At 38.0% G+C, this 17,891-nt stretch overlaps 1 protein-coding gene across 1 annotated transcript in view; it reads right to left on the bottom strand.

Annotated features, from left to right (window-relative positions):
- itga8 (integrin, alpha 8) overlaps window positions 1–16,188 on the bottom strand; it is a 67,468-nt gene extending 51,280 nt beyond the window's left edge. Inside the window, exons 1-8 of the mRNA XM_015358212.2 lie at window positions 15,466–16,188; window positions 14,795–14,928; window positions 10,732–10,832; window positions 10,168–10,291; window positions 8,831–8,892; window positions 7,456–7,501; window positions 2,323–2,448; window positions 1,836–1,880 (exon numbers count right to left, since the gene is read on the bottom strand). Coding sequence (XP_015213698.2) covers window positions 1,836–1,880; window positions 2,323–2,448; window positions 7,456–7,501; window positions 8,831–8,892; window positions 10,168–10,291; window positions 10,732–10,832; window positions 14,795–14,928; window positions 15,466–15,641 — 814 coding nt within the window. The 5' untranslated portion in view covers window positions 15,642–16,188. The remainder of the gene's footprint in view (window positions 1–1,835; window positions 1,881–2,322; window positions 2,449–7,455; window positions 7,502–8,830; window positions 8,893–10,167; window positions 10,292–10,731; window positions 10,833–14,794; window positions 14,929–15,465) is intronic.
- Between the last annotated feature and the right edge of the window lie 1,703 nt (window positions 16,189–17,891).

The following is a 17,891-nucleotide window of genomic DNA, read 5'->3' as shown; positions in this document are numbered from 1 at the left end:
CAAATATATCGCAAAAACATACATACAGTACACAGATGTCACAAAAAAGTCCACAAACAAGGTTGATTATGTTATTGCTGTTCTCACCAGGAAAAGCTCGTGGAGACACGATGTCTCTCTATCAGGTCCCCAGAGAGACTGTGGAGCAGTTTCTCTTTAAAATTCATACATTGAAACTGACAGCTAAGGATGTGTCTGTGAGCACCTCCACATTACACACACATATATATATATTATATGTATAAATAAATATACTTTAGAACAGCAGGTTAGACTATCACAAGTTTATTCTTTAGTTACACTCTATGGGTTAATCATTAAAAAGACACTTTACTGGCAAAATTAAAGCTGATATAATCAATGTTTGGAAATATATTTCTAATTAATGCCTGATACAAGTAGAATGATTAAGAATATGATTCCAATTCTCTGTCCTAAACAAGTTAGCTGTTAGTTTCTATTTGTGACCCTGTGGTTTTTTTTTTCAGCACTGAGTGAAATAGTTCCCTGGTTTGATGCTATCTATATTTTAAAAAAAATTATATATTTGGACCAAATCTCCTCTCCATCTCTTTTGTTCTACACTGGGGAGACTTTACTCTTTTAACCTGTCTCAAAATTACAGCCCCTTGAGTCCAGGAAAAATCATTCTTCATCTTCCTTTAACTCTTTCTAAAGTTACTGTGTATTTTCCTTTTTGTGGTATACTTACCAAAGCTGGACACATAGTTCTTTCTAAAGCTACTGTGTATTTTCCTTTTTGTGGTATACTTACCAAAGCTGAACACATAGTTCTAAATGCTATATTACTAGTGCATTTGTACTCTTTGCAAAATGTCCCTAGTTTTAAACCATCTTGATTAGAACACAGTAGAATCTACATAAACACTCATCCTTTTTGTGTGTAAGTTCTCAGAGCTCTAAAATCAGTCATACATGTTTGGCGTATTTTTCTATTACCACATTGTATCACTTTGGACTTAAAGATGCTCAATTTAATTTGTCATGCACTCTATGTGTCCAATTCACAACAATGTTTGTTTTATTTTCTGTAATTCACCTGCTACTATGTTTATTTGCCAAATGCCTTATTTTTGTAATATCTAGAAATTTGTTTGCTAACTATATCAGAATAGAAACTGTTGATGCAGATCAGGAAGAGCAATGAGCCTAAAATGGATCCCTGTAGCACACCACTTGTACTCCTTAAGATAATATGCTGCTTCCTATTTCTTAAACAATACTGTAGGTAAATTGGCTTCTGGGAAAATTAGCCTTGGTGTGAGTGTGTGCATGTCTGTGTGTGTCTGTGTGTGCTTCAACGGACTGGAATCCTGTCTAGGGTGTATCCTGCACTGCACTGCTGCTTGCTGGGATAGGCTACAGCTCCCCTGTAACTCTGAATTAGATGAAGTAGTTAGAAAATGAATGGATGTTTAATTATGTGATTTTCAATGCAACATTTTCGGGGACTACACCATACAGTATAGCATCTACATTACTGTTTGCTCTGTGGAGCTTGCATATACAAGCAATCAAAGCTTTCTCTATGCACTGCAGGAGGATTTGCCATGCATGTGAGAATATTCACATTAATATTCAAAAGAATATTCTATCATCGCGAATTAGAAAGAAACCATTGTTTCCATTGTAGACCACTTTTCAAATTCACAAAGGAACAGAAGTTTCATTTCTTCCAGCTACTGGTGACGACAGGAGTGTCTTATTTGGCTGTTGGAAGCCTCCAATTAAAATCGTTTTCTAATGAAGTAAATAGTTAAATGAATAGAAAATCAATGCTGTCTTGCCTTAAAAAACGATATAAGGCTACTCACCTTGCTCCGAATCTCCTGTGAATTCTCCCACTGCCACTGAATAGCCTAATGAACACACAAATAACAACTGTAATGCGTTTTCAAAAGCTGCACAACTCAGGATAAACTTTTCTAAAAGCACATGGTAAAGCAATCAACGTCTGGGGTCTACTCCTATGCAGAACCTTGTGGCCAACTATGAAAGATTTGGACATTTTGCATGTGTTGAGTCAGCAAATGTATCAAGAGTTATTGGCATACTTCAAACATGGATCTGAGCTCCCTGTTTTATGTTTTATGGGTGAAATTGCAAAACTGTATCACAGGTCCCGTGTCTTCTCTGCAGGCTTCTGCCTAAAGTACGGGTACCACAGGAGGCAAATGAACCATCTGTAGAATATTTCAAGTCATAAAGTATATAGGCTTCACGAATGGGCAAACACATTCTGGAATTCTGGAAAAGACATGTCTCCATAAATGTCAGGTTTCTCCCAGTAGAACAACTCACCAAGGTAGCTGTCATCATAGGTGTCTGGGGCAGCACCCGTTTGCTTTTCCCCTTTGACTTCCCTCAGGAGGGTTTTGAACGAATAACCATTGAGGATCTCGGCAACACCTGTGGTTATTACCTGCCCTGCATGTCGAAAAATAAAGCAGACTTTCCAATAACATTCTTCCTTTAAGTCGTTACATGATATGATGCACAATAAGCATAATAAATTGAATCAACTACATTCACTGGGCAGTTTTGATGCATCCCAAAACACTTTGCATATGGACAGATTCCCCCTTCATCCATTACTGAACCACTAAACATCAGATCAGGAGGAGTGAGAAATTACTTTAACAAACCAATTAGGGGGAACTGTAGGTAGGACAAGTTGTTCATGCTCAGAGTATATGAGCATTAATATAGCTGAGACATTGAGGTAAACATTCCTGCTCTTCAGGTACTCCCCTGCTCTTCATACCTCTATTTCATGACTCGTCCAAAAGTATGTATCTCCTATAGTACAGTGTCATCACACCTGGGGCATTAGATTACCCTACATTCTCGCCCAGAGAGAAGAGCACCACCTACTGGTCCCTCAACGCCCTTCACAGCAGGAACCTGGTTTTGCTCAAAGGTTACCCATCTGAGATCAGGCTACAAGTGGTAACATAAGCATTCAGCAAGTCATGCTTTTTGAAAAATATTAGACACCAGAAACTACAAACTCAGAATAGAACTAAGATTAGATCCTGAAATAAGATAACAATAATAAGAAAAAAATCTTATTTGTAAGAAATGTTACCCCCGGAGATTTAATTGTGATTTAATTATTATCACTCTGAAAATGAACAAAAAATGAGTGTTTGCAACATGTATCAACATAATTCTCAAACAACATAGTTTCTGAAAATAACTTTCAGCTTTGTTTGGCTAATGGCCATATCTGTCTGAATGGTCACGCTTCAAATAATGAAAAGGCTTTGCTTAATCAAATTCAGAATCATTACAAAGGGAATTAATTTAACCATCAGATTTCAGCCTGATTGTCTCAGCTACATCGCAACTTCATGCAGAAGTACTACAAAACCACAACGACTCAAAGGATTCTGTTCTAAAAAGTGTAAAATGATTTACAGTAAACAAAAACCATCTATGAAAATTTTTCAGGAACTTTGCACAGTAAATGAAGACTGCAACACATGTAATGACCAACAGAATATAAGAGCAGATACCCTGGGGATAATTGACTAACTTTCTGAAAGACATCAATCATTCTTCATTGCCATATTTTAACCCCACTTAAACCTTTAGGATTTTCATGTATTTAATGTATTTTATATATTTAATGGATAACTTAGATGATTTAAATCTCTGCTGGTACTGCAAGCCATCCAGGCTGTACAAACTATTTTCATTATTCCTTTGTCAAACAAAGGGGGTACAAGTCTGTGGTGTGCATTACACTGTTTACATAAAGCTCTTCTACTGTTTTAAATCTCCTTAAATGTGTTAATGTATGAAGGAGGTTAAAGGACTAACTGCATGCTTGCTAATGTGCAAAACAATGTGCATGTCTTTAGACTCAGAGGTCTAAAACACTTCATTAGATGAAATAACAGGAAAGGCGCAGGAACAGTTTTAGAAATGGGGTGGGGGGAGAAATTACAGACCCTTCCAGCTTGAGCCAGAGATCCCAAAATCCTGCCAAAGACCTTGACTTTGTTTTTAACAGCATTATTTATTTTTAAAATCCCTACCTCTAAGACAGCAGCTGGGAATTAACTGCACGGCTACACAGAATGATCAATTAATCACTTCGGCTTTGAAAATAAAGACCAAATCAACAATTATTATTTTTTAATTACAGCAGGAAAAAAAGTAGTGTTGTTTTTTATCTGGTCAACATAAAGGTTAAAGACCTAATGCTACATTTCAGCTGTTACTTGCTTCTACTTGAGTTCAACGACCCAAATGTCTATCTATCTTTTTCACATGTCATCATATTAAAACATATACATCCGGTTGGTACCAGAGTCCTCTAAAATTCCATTAGGTATTTCCCCTTTTGGAGAACATCCTGTGCCATTGTCAGGTTCGAGAGGGCAATGATAATGAACTTTGTTCTGAGGAAATTAAACCAAGGTGGATATTTGCGATTTTACACGTGTCAGGGTGGCTAACAGGTTTTATTAGGCAGGGTAAGCAATTCTAAATAGACTTACATATACAATAATAATAAGTAAAAATAAATCAACAATAGTCAAAGCTTCATTAAGTAAAGTAAAATGACAGTATTAAGGTTTGTGACTGAGAATTTGCTTCTTCAAGTCTTAGTCAGACTAATATGCCCATCTTATTATAAGAAAATCTTTTCAGAAAACATTAAAATGGTTTGCACCTAATTGATAATGATTGGTGAATGTATCGTAAGGAGAAGAAAAGTGACTGGAGAAGAGCAATACATACTGTAGTAACCCTAGCATCTGAACAGGGCAGAAAAATATCTCATTCTTCATGCACAGATACCAAGAATCCTTTGTCAGATCATTTACTATTCTTCAGAATAAGGAAGACACAATTAATTACCTTGTAAAAGAGTGCCCCATTTCTACTAAGAAGTGAAATGTGGGTAATGTTTGTCGGAAAAACAAGTAAGGTGATCTGAACTACATTTCTTTGCCAGAAAATATTATCCAATTCACAAAGCGATGTTAGCTAGCTTAAAACGTCAGATTTCTTTTTAGGAACAGAACAGGTGTTTAAAGGGCCTAAGACATCTACACAGAGACCTGACAAGGCAACTTGACATAAAAGACTGTTGGAATAAGGCTTGAACACTTTTATGGTTAATACATGCAAGGCCCTGCATTAAGAACATTTGACTGCACTCAATTTCACTGTAATAATGCCATTAAGACAGCAAGGAATAGACAACCCAAATTTCCTGTGCTAATTTAAGGGTGAATTTATTATAAGGAATGGTTGGACAAAAGATTTCTCTGAGGATACCCATTACTATCATAAGTGCTGCTTTATTCACCATCTCATAACTAATTCATTTCTCTGTTACTCTAGGTCTTCAAATACTAGTTAACCTGAAGACATTAATCATAATTAAAAAATACATGTAACTCAATATATTCTTACACACATTCCGTACTGCTATGTGGGATTGCAATTTAGCATGATCTAGGGTTCACAGTTTAATTCTGTTTCTTTTAAAACATATTGCTTCCATTTACTGTAATGCATTTGAGTAAAATTAATGACTCCCTCTTTTTGAAAACTTTCCAATGCATTTTTTTTCATAAAAGGTGGAGAAATATAATTCATACTCAGGAAAGAAGACTTCCTTTTGTTTCTGGAAAAATGCTTTCTCATTTTTACATTGCATTGCAATAGTATTCCTCCCCTTCCAATCACATCCCATTTTGTTGAATTACAAAGTATTCACACTTGAAAAGTAAATATTTTAAGCAAAACTTGCACGCTCAAATGTACAATTTTCCTTGGAAAATAATTTCATTGTCCTCAAAAACTTCAAAGAAGAATAAAAAACTGAAATATGTTTTGATCTCCCTGAGTCAATACTTGGTAGAAGAAGCACCTTTAACAGCAATTTCAGCTGTGAGTCTGTTTGGATACGTGGATGGATACCTACTTTGCGCACTGGCTTGGTGCAATTATCAATTAACTTGTCAAGTTGGTTGGGGATCACTGACAAGTCTTGCCACATATTTTCTATAGGACTCAAAAGTCTGGACTTTGGGCCACATTCATTTTCTTCTTGTGAAACTACTCGATTCCATAGCTTTGTCTTACTGCTTTGGGCTGTTGTACTGCTGAAAGGTGAACTTTCCTCCAATTTTGTGTCCTTAGGAAGACTGAAGACTGAAGTGGGTTCTACTGTATGATTTCTCTGTGCTTTGCTCCAAAGCTCCACAGTTCCTGGTGATGGGAAGCACCCCCATAACATAATGCTGCCGCCACCCCCACTGGACAGTAGGGATGGCGTTGACTGGGGGGGTGCACTGTTTTGGCTTTTTTAAAGATGGTGACTCTGTGCATTTAGACCAAAAAAGTTATAGACCAAAAATATTTTGTCACGTCTGGCCGTGTAACATCTTGCCACATGCAGAGTCACTTAAATGCTCCGTTGCAAACTCCATGCAGGATTTGAAATGGGTCTGTCACTCTCCCATAGAAGTCGGTTTTGTGGAGGGACTAGGATATTGTTGACGCCTTGTCTCCCATCACAGCCATTGAACTCCGTAGCTGTTTTGGGGTTGATTTCAGGCCATGGGTCTCATGGTGGAATCCCTCATCAGCTTCCTCCTCGCCCAGCTCTGCGGTTTGGAGGGACAACCTCATCTAACCAGTATGTGAGTGGTACCATACATTTTCCAATCATCTTCAGCATGCTTCAGTGTTTTTGAAATGTTTTATACCATCCATCCGATTATTTCCATTTCTACAACTTTATCCCTGAGTTGTTTTGCACTTTGCACTTTGGTCTTCATAGTTTAATATTTGCCTGAAATTCACTACCTGACTGATCTAACTAATTTTGGGGTTTGTCAAAAAAGGTGTTAACCAGTTATGTGCACCTGGACTAATTTACTCTAGGTTTGTCAATTTTATCAGTATTGGTAAAGTTGTATGAAATCAACCTATTTTAGTATTTGATTTTTCCTGTTTTTGCTGGTTTTTAATTTCTTTCACCCATGAAAGTGTTCAATTTGAGCATTCACATTTTGATTAAACATATTCACTTAAAATGTACAGTGGTTATTAACTGTAGTCCACAGCAGCATATCCAGCATATACAGTCCACATCAGAAAAACAGGTGACTGTCTAATTTCATTGATAATTTATTAACTGCTTTGTGAATATGCCATGTAAGCAACTTGACAGTTACAGAAAAGGTACACATACTGTATCCACATTCCTTTAGAATTTTTTTATTGTTTTATGAATAATTGGTAAGCATAAATTACCATTTTGTGTATTAAATTAATATTTCTTAGTGCATAATGTTGATCAATGATGAATCTTAAGATCTTCTACTAAATTCCATATGACAGAGTCTATATACATGTATATTCTTTTACTTTAAAATACGTTAAATGAGTTAAAACGCAGTTTACCTTGCCAGTAAAAACTTCCTGGTCCTCCAACCACAAGATCTCCTTCCTAATTAAAACAAAGATAATGTCTGACATAATGCCTTTTTGAAATGCATTCATTTTCAAAGACTTTTTTAAAAGGTCTGTAAAGATTCAGTTTATGTAAGCACCTGGCAGATTGCGACACATACCTGTAGCATTTTACTTTATTGAAAAGGTTGTGGCTTTGAGGCTGTCTCTGTGCCTCCAAATATTTACAGTTCCACATGTTTAGTATCAAAAACTCCTGTGCCTAACATTCACTGACAGGCACTTCAGCAGCATACCAAGAAAATGTCCATCAGAGATAGAAGTGTTTGCTAGATAACGTTGCTGAATATCACATTTCATAACAGAGCAACTGACATTTTTGTCAGTTAAAAGATTTTACTTTGCATCTCAGGAAAGATGAACACATACAGTAGGTATCAGCAAAGATAAGGCTACTAGCTCAATCCTCTATTTCAATATAAATCACATTACAGTATATCTAGCAGTGCCTATATTTAAAGACTTACTGAGTATTATCTTTGAAATATGTTTATGAATTTGCAAATCTACAGAATTAAAAAAAGATTCAGAGGGTTGAAAGTTTCAACCCTTGAACAGCCCTTGTTAGGACAGTCCTCGAATTACAGGCAAAGCCCAGCTCATATTTATCACAGACATGATTATGGCAAAAAACAATATAATAAGGGGATAAGTAGAGGCTAATTTCACATTGAAAAGTAAAAAGTTTTAATAAAACACACAATGTTTCAGCTGTGGAGCCTTCCTCAGGTATATTTCAGTCGGCAGAGATGAAACATATATATTGTTTTACCTTTTACAGTAGAGCATACCTCTGTTTGATCCTAATAAGATAAGTACTGTACATGCAATAAGCTCATCATATAGTGTTTCATTGAGAAGACTAACTGCAAATGCAGGAATATATGTGTGGTTTCAAGAGAAAGGTCAAGACAGTAATTATTCTGTTTTTCATGGGGTGGAAACAATGTAACACACCCTCTACAGTCCTGAGACTAATTCTTTATCTTATCATTAGGTACCATAACAGACTGACTGTGTGGGATCCAGTATATAATGATGATGATGAGCATATGAAATCTGTTAAGCTATTCAGAAAATAGAAATATAAATCTTGAAATTATGCTTGACCTTTTAGCAAAGCAAGATGTTTGTAAGGAAATGCACTCTCAAAGGAAAAATGTTTTGACTGCTCAAACTCCTATTATATCTTTCCTTCCAAATGGTAATGGCGAAAACATGAATGCTGTAATCACAAAGTGACTGTAAATATAAGACATTCAATAAACATGCCACTCCTTTTTAGAAAGAAAAAACAGAAGTGTACCTTTGTGAAATCTACACTGAAGCCAGCCTGGCAGAATCCCTGTCCCTCTGGGTCTGGGTCTCCTGTCAATGGACAGACATCCAAAATCATTCCCACACTGGTGGGACACACTGGCGCTTAAAACCGCTTACTGCACGCAAGACGATTTCAGATGTTACTCCTGGCACTAGTGATACATTCTTACCTTTCTCTCTTTTCTTTAGAAGTCTAAATTGAAAAATCTTTTTCCTAAATAATGAAAATACTGCAGGAACCTCAAGGTAATTGTAAACGAAACATCTCTAGACAGTCCCAAATGTTACAGCTATAATTCTGGTGTTAGTTACACATGAGCATAAGTTCTCTTATTTAACAAGAGACTTAGCTTCAGACATAAATAAAGCTAAAGTCCTTAAGTCTTGTAATAATTTGCAAAGAGCATAACTGAATGAGGTGGAATAGTGAATCATTCTGCGTTCTGCCCACAAGGGTAGTGTTTCCTGAAGTCATTCTAGGGCATTAGATTTGCAGTTCCCAAATGGTAATTTATTGACCTCATGTACAATTTATCATCTGGTCCTTAAATGTACATTTAAATAAATGGAAAATAAGATGTACATATTGTAAAGCACACTCATCTGTATATGTCACTGTATGTGTTGTAAAATGAAAAGCTTCCAACAAATGCAAGATGTTGTTACCATAGTCAGAAACAAGAAACTGTAACTGGCATGCACATGTAAGTGAAAACTGTCCAGAATCTGCAAACAGTACACACATACATATTTACTGTAGTGCATGAAAGCAACACTTTTGTCCAACAAAACCACACATTATGTGCATGATGTACTGATGCAAAACACGTTGCTTCACATGAAGAAGGCTTATAGGTTTTTCTTGCACCGTAGTATATCCTAGACAGCAAGAGGTTTTATTATGCTGTCGTATAACAACACACAAAAAACATAAATAATTTAATTCAAAACAAATACTAAAAACAGTCTGCATTTTGATGCTATACATCAATCAATATTGCTATTGAGAAAAAGAAAAAGAAAAAAAAAGAAAAAGAAAAAAAGAAAAAGAAAAAGAAAAAGAAAAAGAAAAAGAAAAAGAAAAAGAGCATTTACGAATAACTACAGTATTCTGCATGGTAGCATGAGAATATGAGTATGAGATGTTAGCTCATTGCAGAGCCCCAGAGAAAGGGGACAACACAGAACAGCAGCTCTAAGGTTGCAGTGCTGACGTGCTGTCTGCGCCTGTTCATGGTCCACTGTGTAATTGTGACACAGTCTGAATTCTACGGTTTGTTAGTTACCAACAGCCGAGAAAGGCAGAATTAAAAGAGAGCTTACTCGTACGGCATGGGGAATACTCAGCAAAAGCACTGAAGTTCTGGACAGCAACATAGCATGTTCCCACTGGGTCCTTCTCACGAGCCAGTTTCAGAGTCCTCCAGTGGTACAGTGGAGCGCAGGCCTGTGTTTAAAATACCAGAAGTATTTATGCACAGAGCCATGAATCACCAGCACTCTAGCCGGATATTCAGTGCTGTATTCTAAAAATTGAATTGAAACTTAAGTTCAGTATTTAGACAAGGCTTCATGTACAAATAAAACACGTGGCCTATTCCTTTCCCTGTATGTAATCACTGAGCATCACTTGGTCCAAGCTGTGAGGTCGGGGTCTTCAGGCAGTGCGGTTGTGTTAAGTCTTGTCCTAAAGTGTTGGCCACGAGAGCACAATTGAGTTTAAAGTGCATTCCATATGTGCACAGTGCTTTTCATAGAAATCCCTTCATGCCAGTTAAACGTGCCAACAAAAACAGTTACTTGTTCTTTACAAAAGCCATGATGAAGTGGTCTTTTCCCAGGAGACCTGAAAAAAATACCTTTAAAATAAATTTGCAATAAACATACCACTACTTTTCCTCTATGAGTTCTGACTGTAGCTCCAAACCACTGATTGGATTTGTACTCCACTGGTTGCCTGGTGCCATTCACTCTGATCATTCTGTTATCTTAAATTAAGGGGAAACAAAATATAAATTACTGAGTACAGAAAAATGCCCAAAACACATTTTTGCAGTATACATAAAGCAGAATACTCAAGAGTACTGTGATCTTATCAGAAAACATATCTTCACAGACTGTGCAATGTACAGTATATTGGATGTTTCTACAGTATATATAAAAGAAAACTTTGCTTGAAATGCTTCTGGTAGCAGGCACGCTATTGCAGTAATATTTTATATAACACACGAGGCAGGAAGCTCTAGTTCATAAAGTTAAAGAATTGAGTATCTCTTTGTTTTGAGTATTGTAAATAGGAGTTCATTTTAAAAGACCTTCAATAACCCATGAAATGAAAGTCAAAAATCAATATCCCTGCAGCAGGGGTACTTAGACAGCCCAAAGAATGCAAACAACAACAACAACAATGTGTGATATCAAGGTTTTCCACATTCACTTAATAGACCTCCAGACCATTATTTAAGTGTTATTGGAATGCATCTTGGCTATTTCCTATATAGTGTGCCTTTATCAGTGTGCCATACACTATTGGTAAGTCAGAGCTATCATCCAATAGAAACCTACAGTACACAGACCACACCTCACAAAACCTCTCAGTCTCCAGTCTCTTCTGAGATCATTCTTTTCATCTGTGTGCATGTCAGAAAAGCAGTAGAGGAGATGAAAAAGGTGTGCTTAATAACTCTACATTGTGAAACTCTAGCTAGATTAATAGTGTAATGAGTATTTAAAGTGTCCCATTTTCAATGGGATTGGAATGGCAGCATTCTGATTTGTGATCCCTGAAGGAAACATTCATTTCCTCACAGACATAGCTGCCACAGCTCTCACATTTTGGGCCTCCCACTCGCTGGCACTACAATGTCACGCATCTCATGCATCTACTCAATGTAATACATACATGCTAAAATAGAAATGGCGCAAGTGAGTGACTGAATGTGAGTGTTATCAGAACAAAACTATGTTTTCTTAATAACGGGGTGATCTGTGTTAACAGTGGCTGTCAGCCGGTTGAACTTGTGTATCAGCTTACTGGTTTTGCTCGCTTCCCTCTCTGTTAGAATTACTCTGAGTGCTGCTGAGTGATTTCCATGAACTCCTCATGTGCAGTGATGAAATAGAGTTCACAGGTACACACACCATATCCTCCACAGAGGAAGGAGGGCTAATGTAAAGATACTGTTCATTATTTGATTTTCAGCCAATAAATCAACATTCATGCAAATCCAACTGATGTATGGTTATTATATTCTGGTGCTCCTATGATATCTCCAGGTGTCAATAAAGCAAATACACAAATTGGTTCTCATGTAATTTACACAATAGTACAGTAGGTAAAATAGATTCTTGTAAGCTATGGAAAATTTCACTTGTCAAACCTCAGAACTCACTCATTGACCCCTAAATCTCATTCACTGTGGCTTAAGAACTCACACAAAATTTTAACCCTTTCTAGCTTTGCGAGTGGTTCATGGGGAGACCTGGACCATATAGTGTTTATGACTAATCTTTCCAGCACTAATCAAAGCAAATAACCACTCTTATTGTATGAGACAGAATATCCTGTCTATCAAGCATCTTGAATGACAGAATCGATTCAAACTACTATTATTCCACTGCTATTAAATATGTACCATGCATAAATCATTTAACTGTAATTATTTGAGCAATTATACATAACTTGCATAGATATTATATTTCTCTCATTGTATAAGAGTAACTAACTGTTTATGTACTGTACTGTATATATTTTATCGGGTGAATTTCAGTATAAACTATGTGAAATGTATAATATTGTTTACTTGTTGAAGTATGTTATTCCTCTGAAGGACAAGTTATTTTTTGTCTTTGGACCAGCAGTTCCACTACAAGACAGAAACAAGAATGGGCATAAGTCTCAGCTGGTGCCAGGGGAGTACAGAGGTTGATCTCTTTTAAGATATGAACTGTCTTTGGAAATATTAGCCAATAGAGGGGAGTGCCAATCCAAAGAGGCATGTAAATACAGCAAGGTCACTGTGGAGACTGCAGCCTAGGGAGAGGGACCATCTGGGGAAAAGCACAGCCCAATTATGATGAATTTCAAGATCTAATAAAAAGCAGACATCCCCTTAATTCACCCCCTAAGCCTCTGAAGTTAACTGATTTCCCACGTGTTCGCTGCTCAACCCCCCCACCTCCCCAGCCTTCATCGCCCCGACCCCCAGCCTGCTCCAGTGCTGCCCCGGCATGAGCTTCCGTCTGCATCGCAAGCCATTAAACCCCAAAGACCCTTTTAATGTCACTTCCTTCACACGCTTCACGGCAGACATGCTGGAGCGCTGCTAAAGATATCACCCGGTTAAACGGCGAGCCGCTACCTACGCCACAGAGAGCACCTGGCAATGAGATGTTTCTCTTCAAACTGAGACAAAAAAAAAATTCTTCTTTAAAATACCATACGGTATCTGAGCTTCACAACATCCGTATGCGCTGGCCTGACGTGATCAAGTATGATGCCTAGGAAAGCTGCACAAGTTCCATATCACGGCCATGTCATCACTGCAGTGAAAACTTTGGGGGAATATTTCCTTTCCAGAATGAAAACAAAGGAAAGTCCTTTTGTTGTGTTTGTAGGACATGTGGATCCCAAACTTAATGGCGACTATTTGATTACATTCTTTTTTTTTACCAACACACCAAAATAAATGTGAAAATCGATTATCTTCCCATCCCATATAAAAAAGCCTTGTTCTTTCTTACCCAATGTTAAGTGCTGCCATAAAATGAAATTAGCTACTTTACAGAATTTAAACCTGACAACATTAAAGTCAAATATTCCACTAGGAAGTACCCCAAGTGAACACTCAGAATACCAGTCTGGATTTTGTCCTGGAATTACAGCACAGTTCTGATTGGAGAGCAGCGTGTAAAATAATCCGATTGACAGCTATTCAGCAGCTTTCATCGTAAATCACGCATATTAAAGTACTTTAACATCACCTAAGTGTATTCATGTCAAGTTTCTAATACGTGGACAACCAAAAGCTTTTATAGTACTTTTTAAAACGTTTGCAGCTAAGGATTAAATCAAATTTTAATTTGTGATCATGTTACACTGCAATCCAATTGCTTTTAGAAAAATGCACGAAATGCAAGTTAACTTAAACAAAATATCGGTAATTACAGTAGTTGTTGAAGACTATTTTTACGCTGTCAAAGACGTGCAGCAGTGAAGTACATAAAAGCGAACTGGCAAGCCGCCCCCTGACATATTACTTGTACAGACTTTAGGATCGTGCCAGAATATCCATGAGGGTGAAATTACTGGAGTTCGAGAGCAACATATGGAAATTACGTTGCTCCTGAAAGTTGAAACGAACCACATGCATGAGGTTTAACCATTGACTGGATATGGGTGTGGATAATGAATATGTAATCGTACACTTTTCTGTATCTATAGAGGACAAACAATATAATACCTTGCCTATTTCGTACCTTGGTGTTTTTTAAATACTGCGCTCCGTGGAGTCAGGTCCCCCAGGGCGGAGATGTCTCATTAAACTAAAGTGTGGAAGCAGGGGGACGGTGATTCAGTCGCTTAGATTAAAAGCCGTATTACCTTGGCATTTTAATAGGCGACACTTCTACTCACGTTGTTTCACCAAGAAACCAACCCCTACATTAAAGCATTACACATACACAGCAACACTGTGAACAAACGACTGATTCCTGTAGTATTTAGGCTCTGTGTTTTCCATCTCTTCATCCATCCTCAGTAACAATCCAAGTTAAGTCTCAGTTAAAGACAACAATGTATGCCAAGCCAGACTAACAATTGCAATGTATTTTTTAAACTGTAAGACACCAGAAAAAGGAGTACGTGTTTTTGACAAAGTGATAGTGAACGGCGCCGCGCTGGTACCTGTGACCGTGCGGCTGTCTTGTACGAGTACGCGCGTTTACTTACTGGTGGTATCAAAGGGGACCTGCGCGCACGGAGCGGACTCCGCAGGCGGCCAGGGACAGTAATACACGGCTCCTCCTTCCACTATTCCTGGCTGGGACGTGTTGGCTTTTGGAGCCCCAACCAAGACACTCATTCTGGAATTGCGATGGACATCGAGAAACATGGAAGTGAATTGCACAAACGAAAACCCCGATCAGCAAATGAATGGCATGTTTTTAAATTCACTCTGAAGCATGTTAGGACGGAGGGATAAACAGCAGTATATGCTGTATAGTAATAACCAGGGATGCCCGGGTTTATTTAGCTAATTAGAAATGTGAATATAGCCCCTTCATTTGCGTGCGTGAGAGGAATACTAAACAAACGTCCCACACATTTGGACTGTAATGCTTAATTTGCTATCGAAAGCCATTTCGCATCAGAAACCATGCAAAAACACTTTTACAAAAACTACACTCAGTTGTGCTCAGACTAGAAATATACCAGTTATTCCCTGCGAAATGAACAATAATAAGTGTTAAGCCATTGTAAGTGTTTATTACAAAATCAACATGCTTGAAAGCTTTCATAATTCAAAATACTAATAATATTGTTTCGTGTATGAATGAATTTAATTTAATTAAAACTGCACGATTATAGAAGTAAAGTTTTCAGGACATAATTAAACTTACGTGTTTTTGTCCGAGGCAGGTCGGTGGAAGTCCACCGAATATCCGAAATAACTACCTTCAGGACCACTGTAAACGGTCGGTTTTTCAACATCCAGATTAAAAGCAGCAACTCCGATTAAAACAGGACAAAAATAGGAAGCCAAACAGAATAACACCCAAGGAGAATAGAAAACCATAGCTACGGCACCAGGTGTCGTCTATATTAATCCAAGAAATTAAATAAGATTCCTAGCAGAGGTGAACTGCAGTAGGCTGTTCCGCGGCACCTCACAGGCTGCAGGCTCTTATCAAGAATGAAGTTTCCGAAGATTTGCTTACTCCATTCATTGACTCTGCACAACACTCTCTCACCGCCTCCTCTTCTGTAACCGACTCGGCAGACAAGCATTAAAACCCCTTCCATCAGACAGCTACAGACAACATCACAACACAACACACGTCAGCCAGACAAGCCCTTTTAAGGCAAACGAGTTTACACTAATTTTACTTTTCTTGGGCGTTATTGAGAATAAAATACCCATTTCCTTACATCAAAGGATTAATTAAACAAAAAGCGGATGCATTTCCTTTTCTCCTTGAGAAACCACCCTCCGTTTAGTATTCCTGAACGAGACTATTCTATAATAAAGTTGCGTTTTAACGAATAAAAAAACGAAATGTTCTAGGCGCGTATAGAGCTTTTGTAGACTAAACAAGACAACTGAAAAGCAGAGCCCGACGCCGTGCGACACTCAGACATTTTTACACCCAAAGCGCCACATGACATGATGCTATTTCTCAAAACGCAATGGGAGTATTTTTTTTGGCAAAGTCAACTTCAGAGTAAACTTTATAGGTAAGAGCTTTAAATCATAGAGCATACTGATATTTAGAGCATGGATATTTCTTGTAATAATCATCAGGATTGCAACTTTCTGTGGAATAATAACGTGCATGATACAGGTAATGCATTAACAGAAACAGATATGCAATGTTTTTAAAGGAAAGGACAACATTTTAAGATGGAAAGGTCCTTTGGATAAAACATTTAAGTGATGCCCTGAACACTTGGTCATTAAAGATCCCGTGCCGCTGTCCGTCAGAGTAGGAGGGTTATCCTCCGTGTCTCGGCTAAATTTCATACCGAGTTTGGCACCATCTGGTCCTCCTTAAAAGTTTTTACCTAATTCAATTGGGGGGACGATTTCTCACTTCTCCAGATCGGCTGTACAATGAAATTACTCATAATGGCTAATGCGCGTAATGCAGATAGAGAATAAAGTGGGTTCACTCTTGTGTGTAAATTGCTTTAGAATCCTTTGGGATGAGAAGTGCTGCATAATTGCAAATAATTCATTATACTGGTTCATGTTTAACTCAGGGTGGCACGGTGGTGAGTTACTGGCATTGCTGCTTTGCATTGCTGGAGCCCTGGCTTCAGTTCCTGGGCTGCTATCTGCGTGGGGTTTACATGTTCTGCCCTAGTTCGCATTTCCTCCAGGTGCTCCGGCTTCCTCCCTCAATCCAAAGATATGTTGGCAGGCTTATTGGTGTCTGTGTGTGCCCTGTGATGGACTGGCGTCCTGTCCAGGGTGTACCCTGCCTTGCACCTGTTGCTTGCCACCCTGAATCTGACTGTAGAAAGAGACCACAGAGCAGGACCATCTATAATGGTGTGGGCTGCCATCTCTTGGGGGAGATATTGTCACGATCGTAATCCCTCCTCTTAAGGACGCTCCAGCTCTTTCGTATTTTATCTGATTACTTTCACCTGCCCCCAGTCCTGCCCCTCCTTATTTAAGCCTGGTGCTCTCGCTATTCCAGGCTCAGCATTGGGAGTTGGATGCCTGGAAGCCCTTTTTTCAATGCAACTTAAGACTCAAGCTTTTCTGGAACAGAATATAATTCAAGTTGTGTACAGGTCTCCTGTAAATCAGATCTAAATGCTAGATTTAAATGTACCTGTAGGTGATCAGGGGTTCACTATATTACCTAACTCTAGACTAGCTGCACTAGGCAGTTAAACAAAAAGAGACATCACTATTAGACTGTAAATGCAATTAGATGAAGTGAAGACAGTTCCATCTAATGTAGTGTTGTGATCAGACGAATAGAGAATTAATATTTATACCCTTAATTCACACCTCTCTATCACCTCTCTATGCTGAATCAGTTTTCTGTGGGGCCCTGATCTCGGCTTGTAGAGTTTATTTCAATGAACTCTGGCCATATTAGTTGAGGCCAATGTGCCATCTTATCCTATCACTATTATCCTAAACTATTTGGGGAGGGATTGTTTTGTTACACCAAGGAGAATTTGATTTCTGAGCTGTTATTTGATACCATGCAGCTTTTTTTTGTAATTAAGTTCGCCCTTTTATTTTGATACTACATCTGTTCATTTTGGCTCGTTTTACGTAGCTGGACTGTTACTATATTAGGAATCA

Source organism: Lepisosteus oculatus, chromosome 10, assembly GCF_040954835.1.
Source record: "Lepisosteus oculatus isolate fLepOcu1 chromosome 10, fLepOcu1.hap2, whole genome shotgun sequence".
Taxonomy (NCBI): domain Eukaryota; kingdom Metazoa; phylum Chordata; class Actinopteri; order Semionotiformes; family Lepisosteidae; genus Lepisosteus; species Lepisosteus oculatus.
The sequence above is the reverse complement of the archived record's forward strand: the minus strand, read 5'-3'. Positions and strand labels throughout refer to the sequence as shown.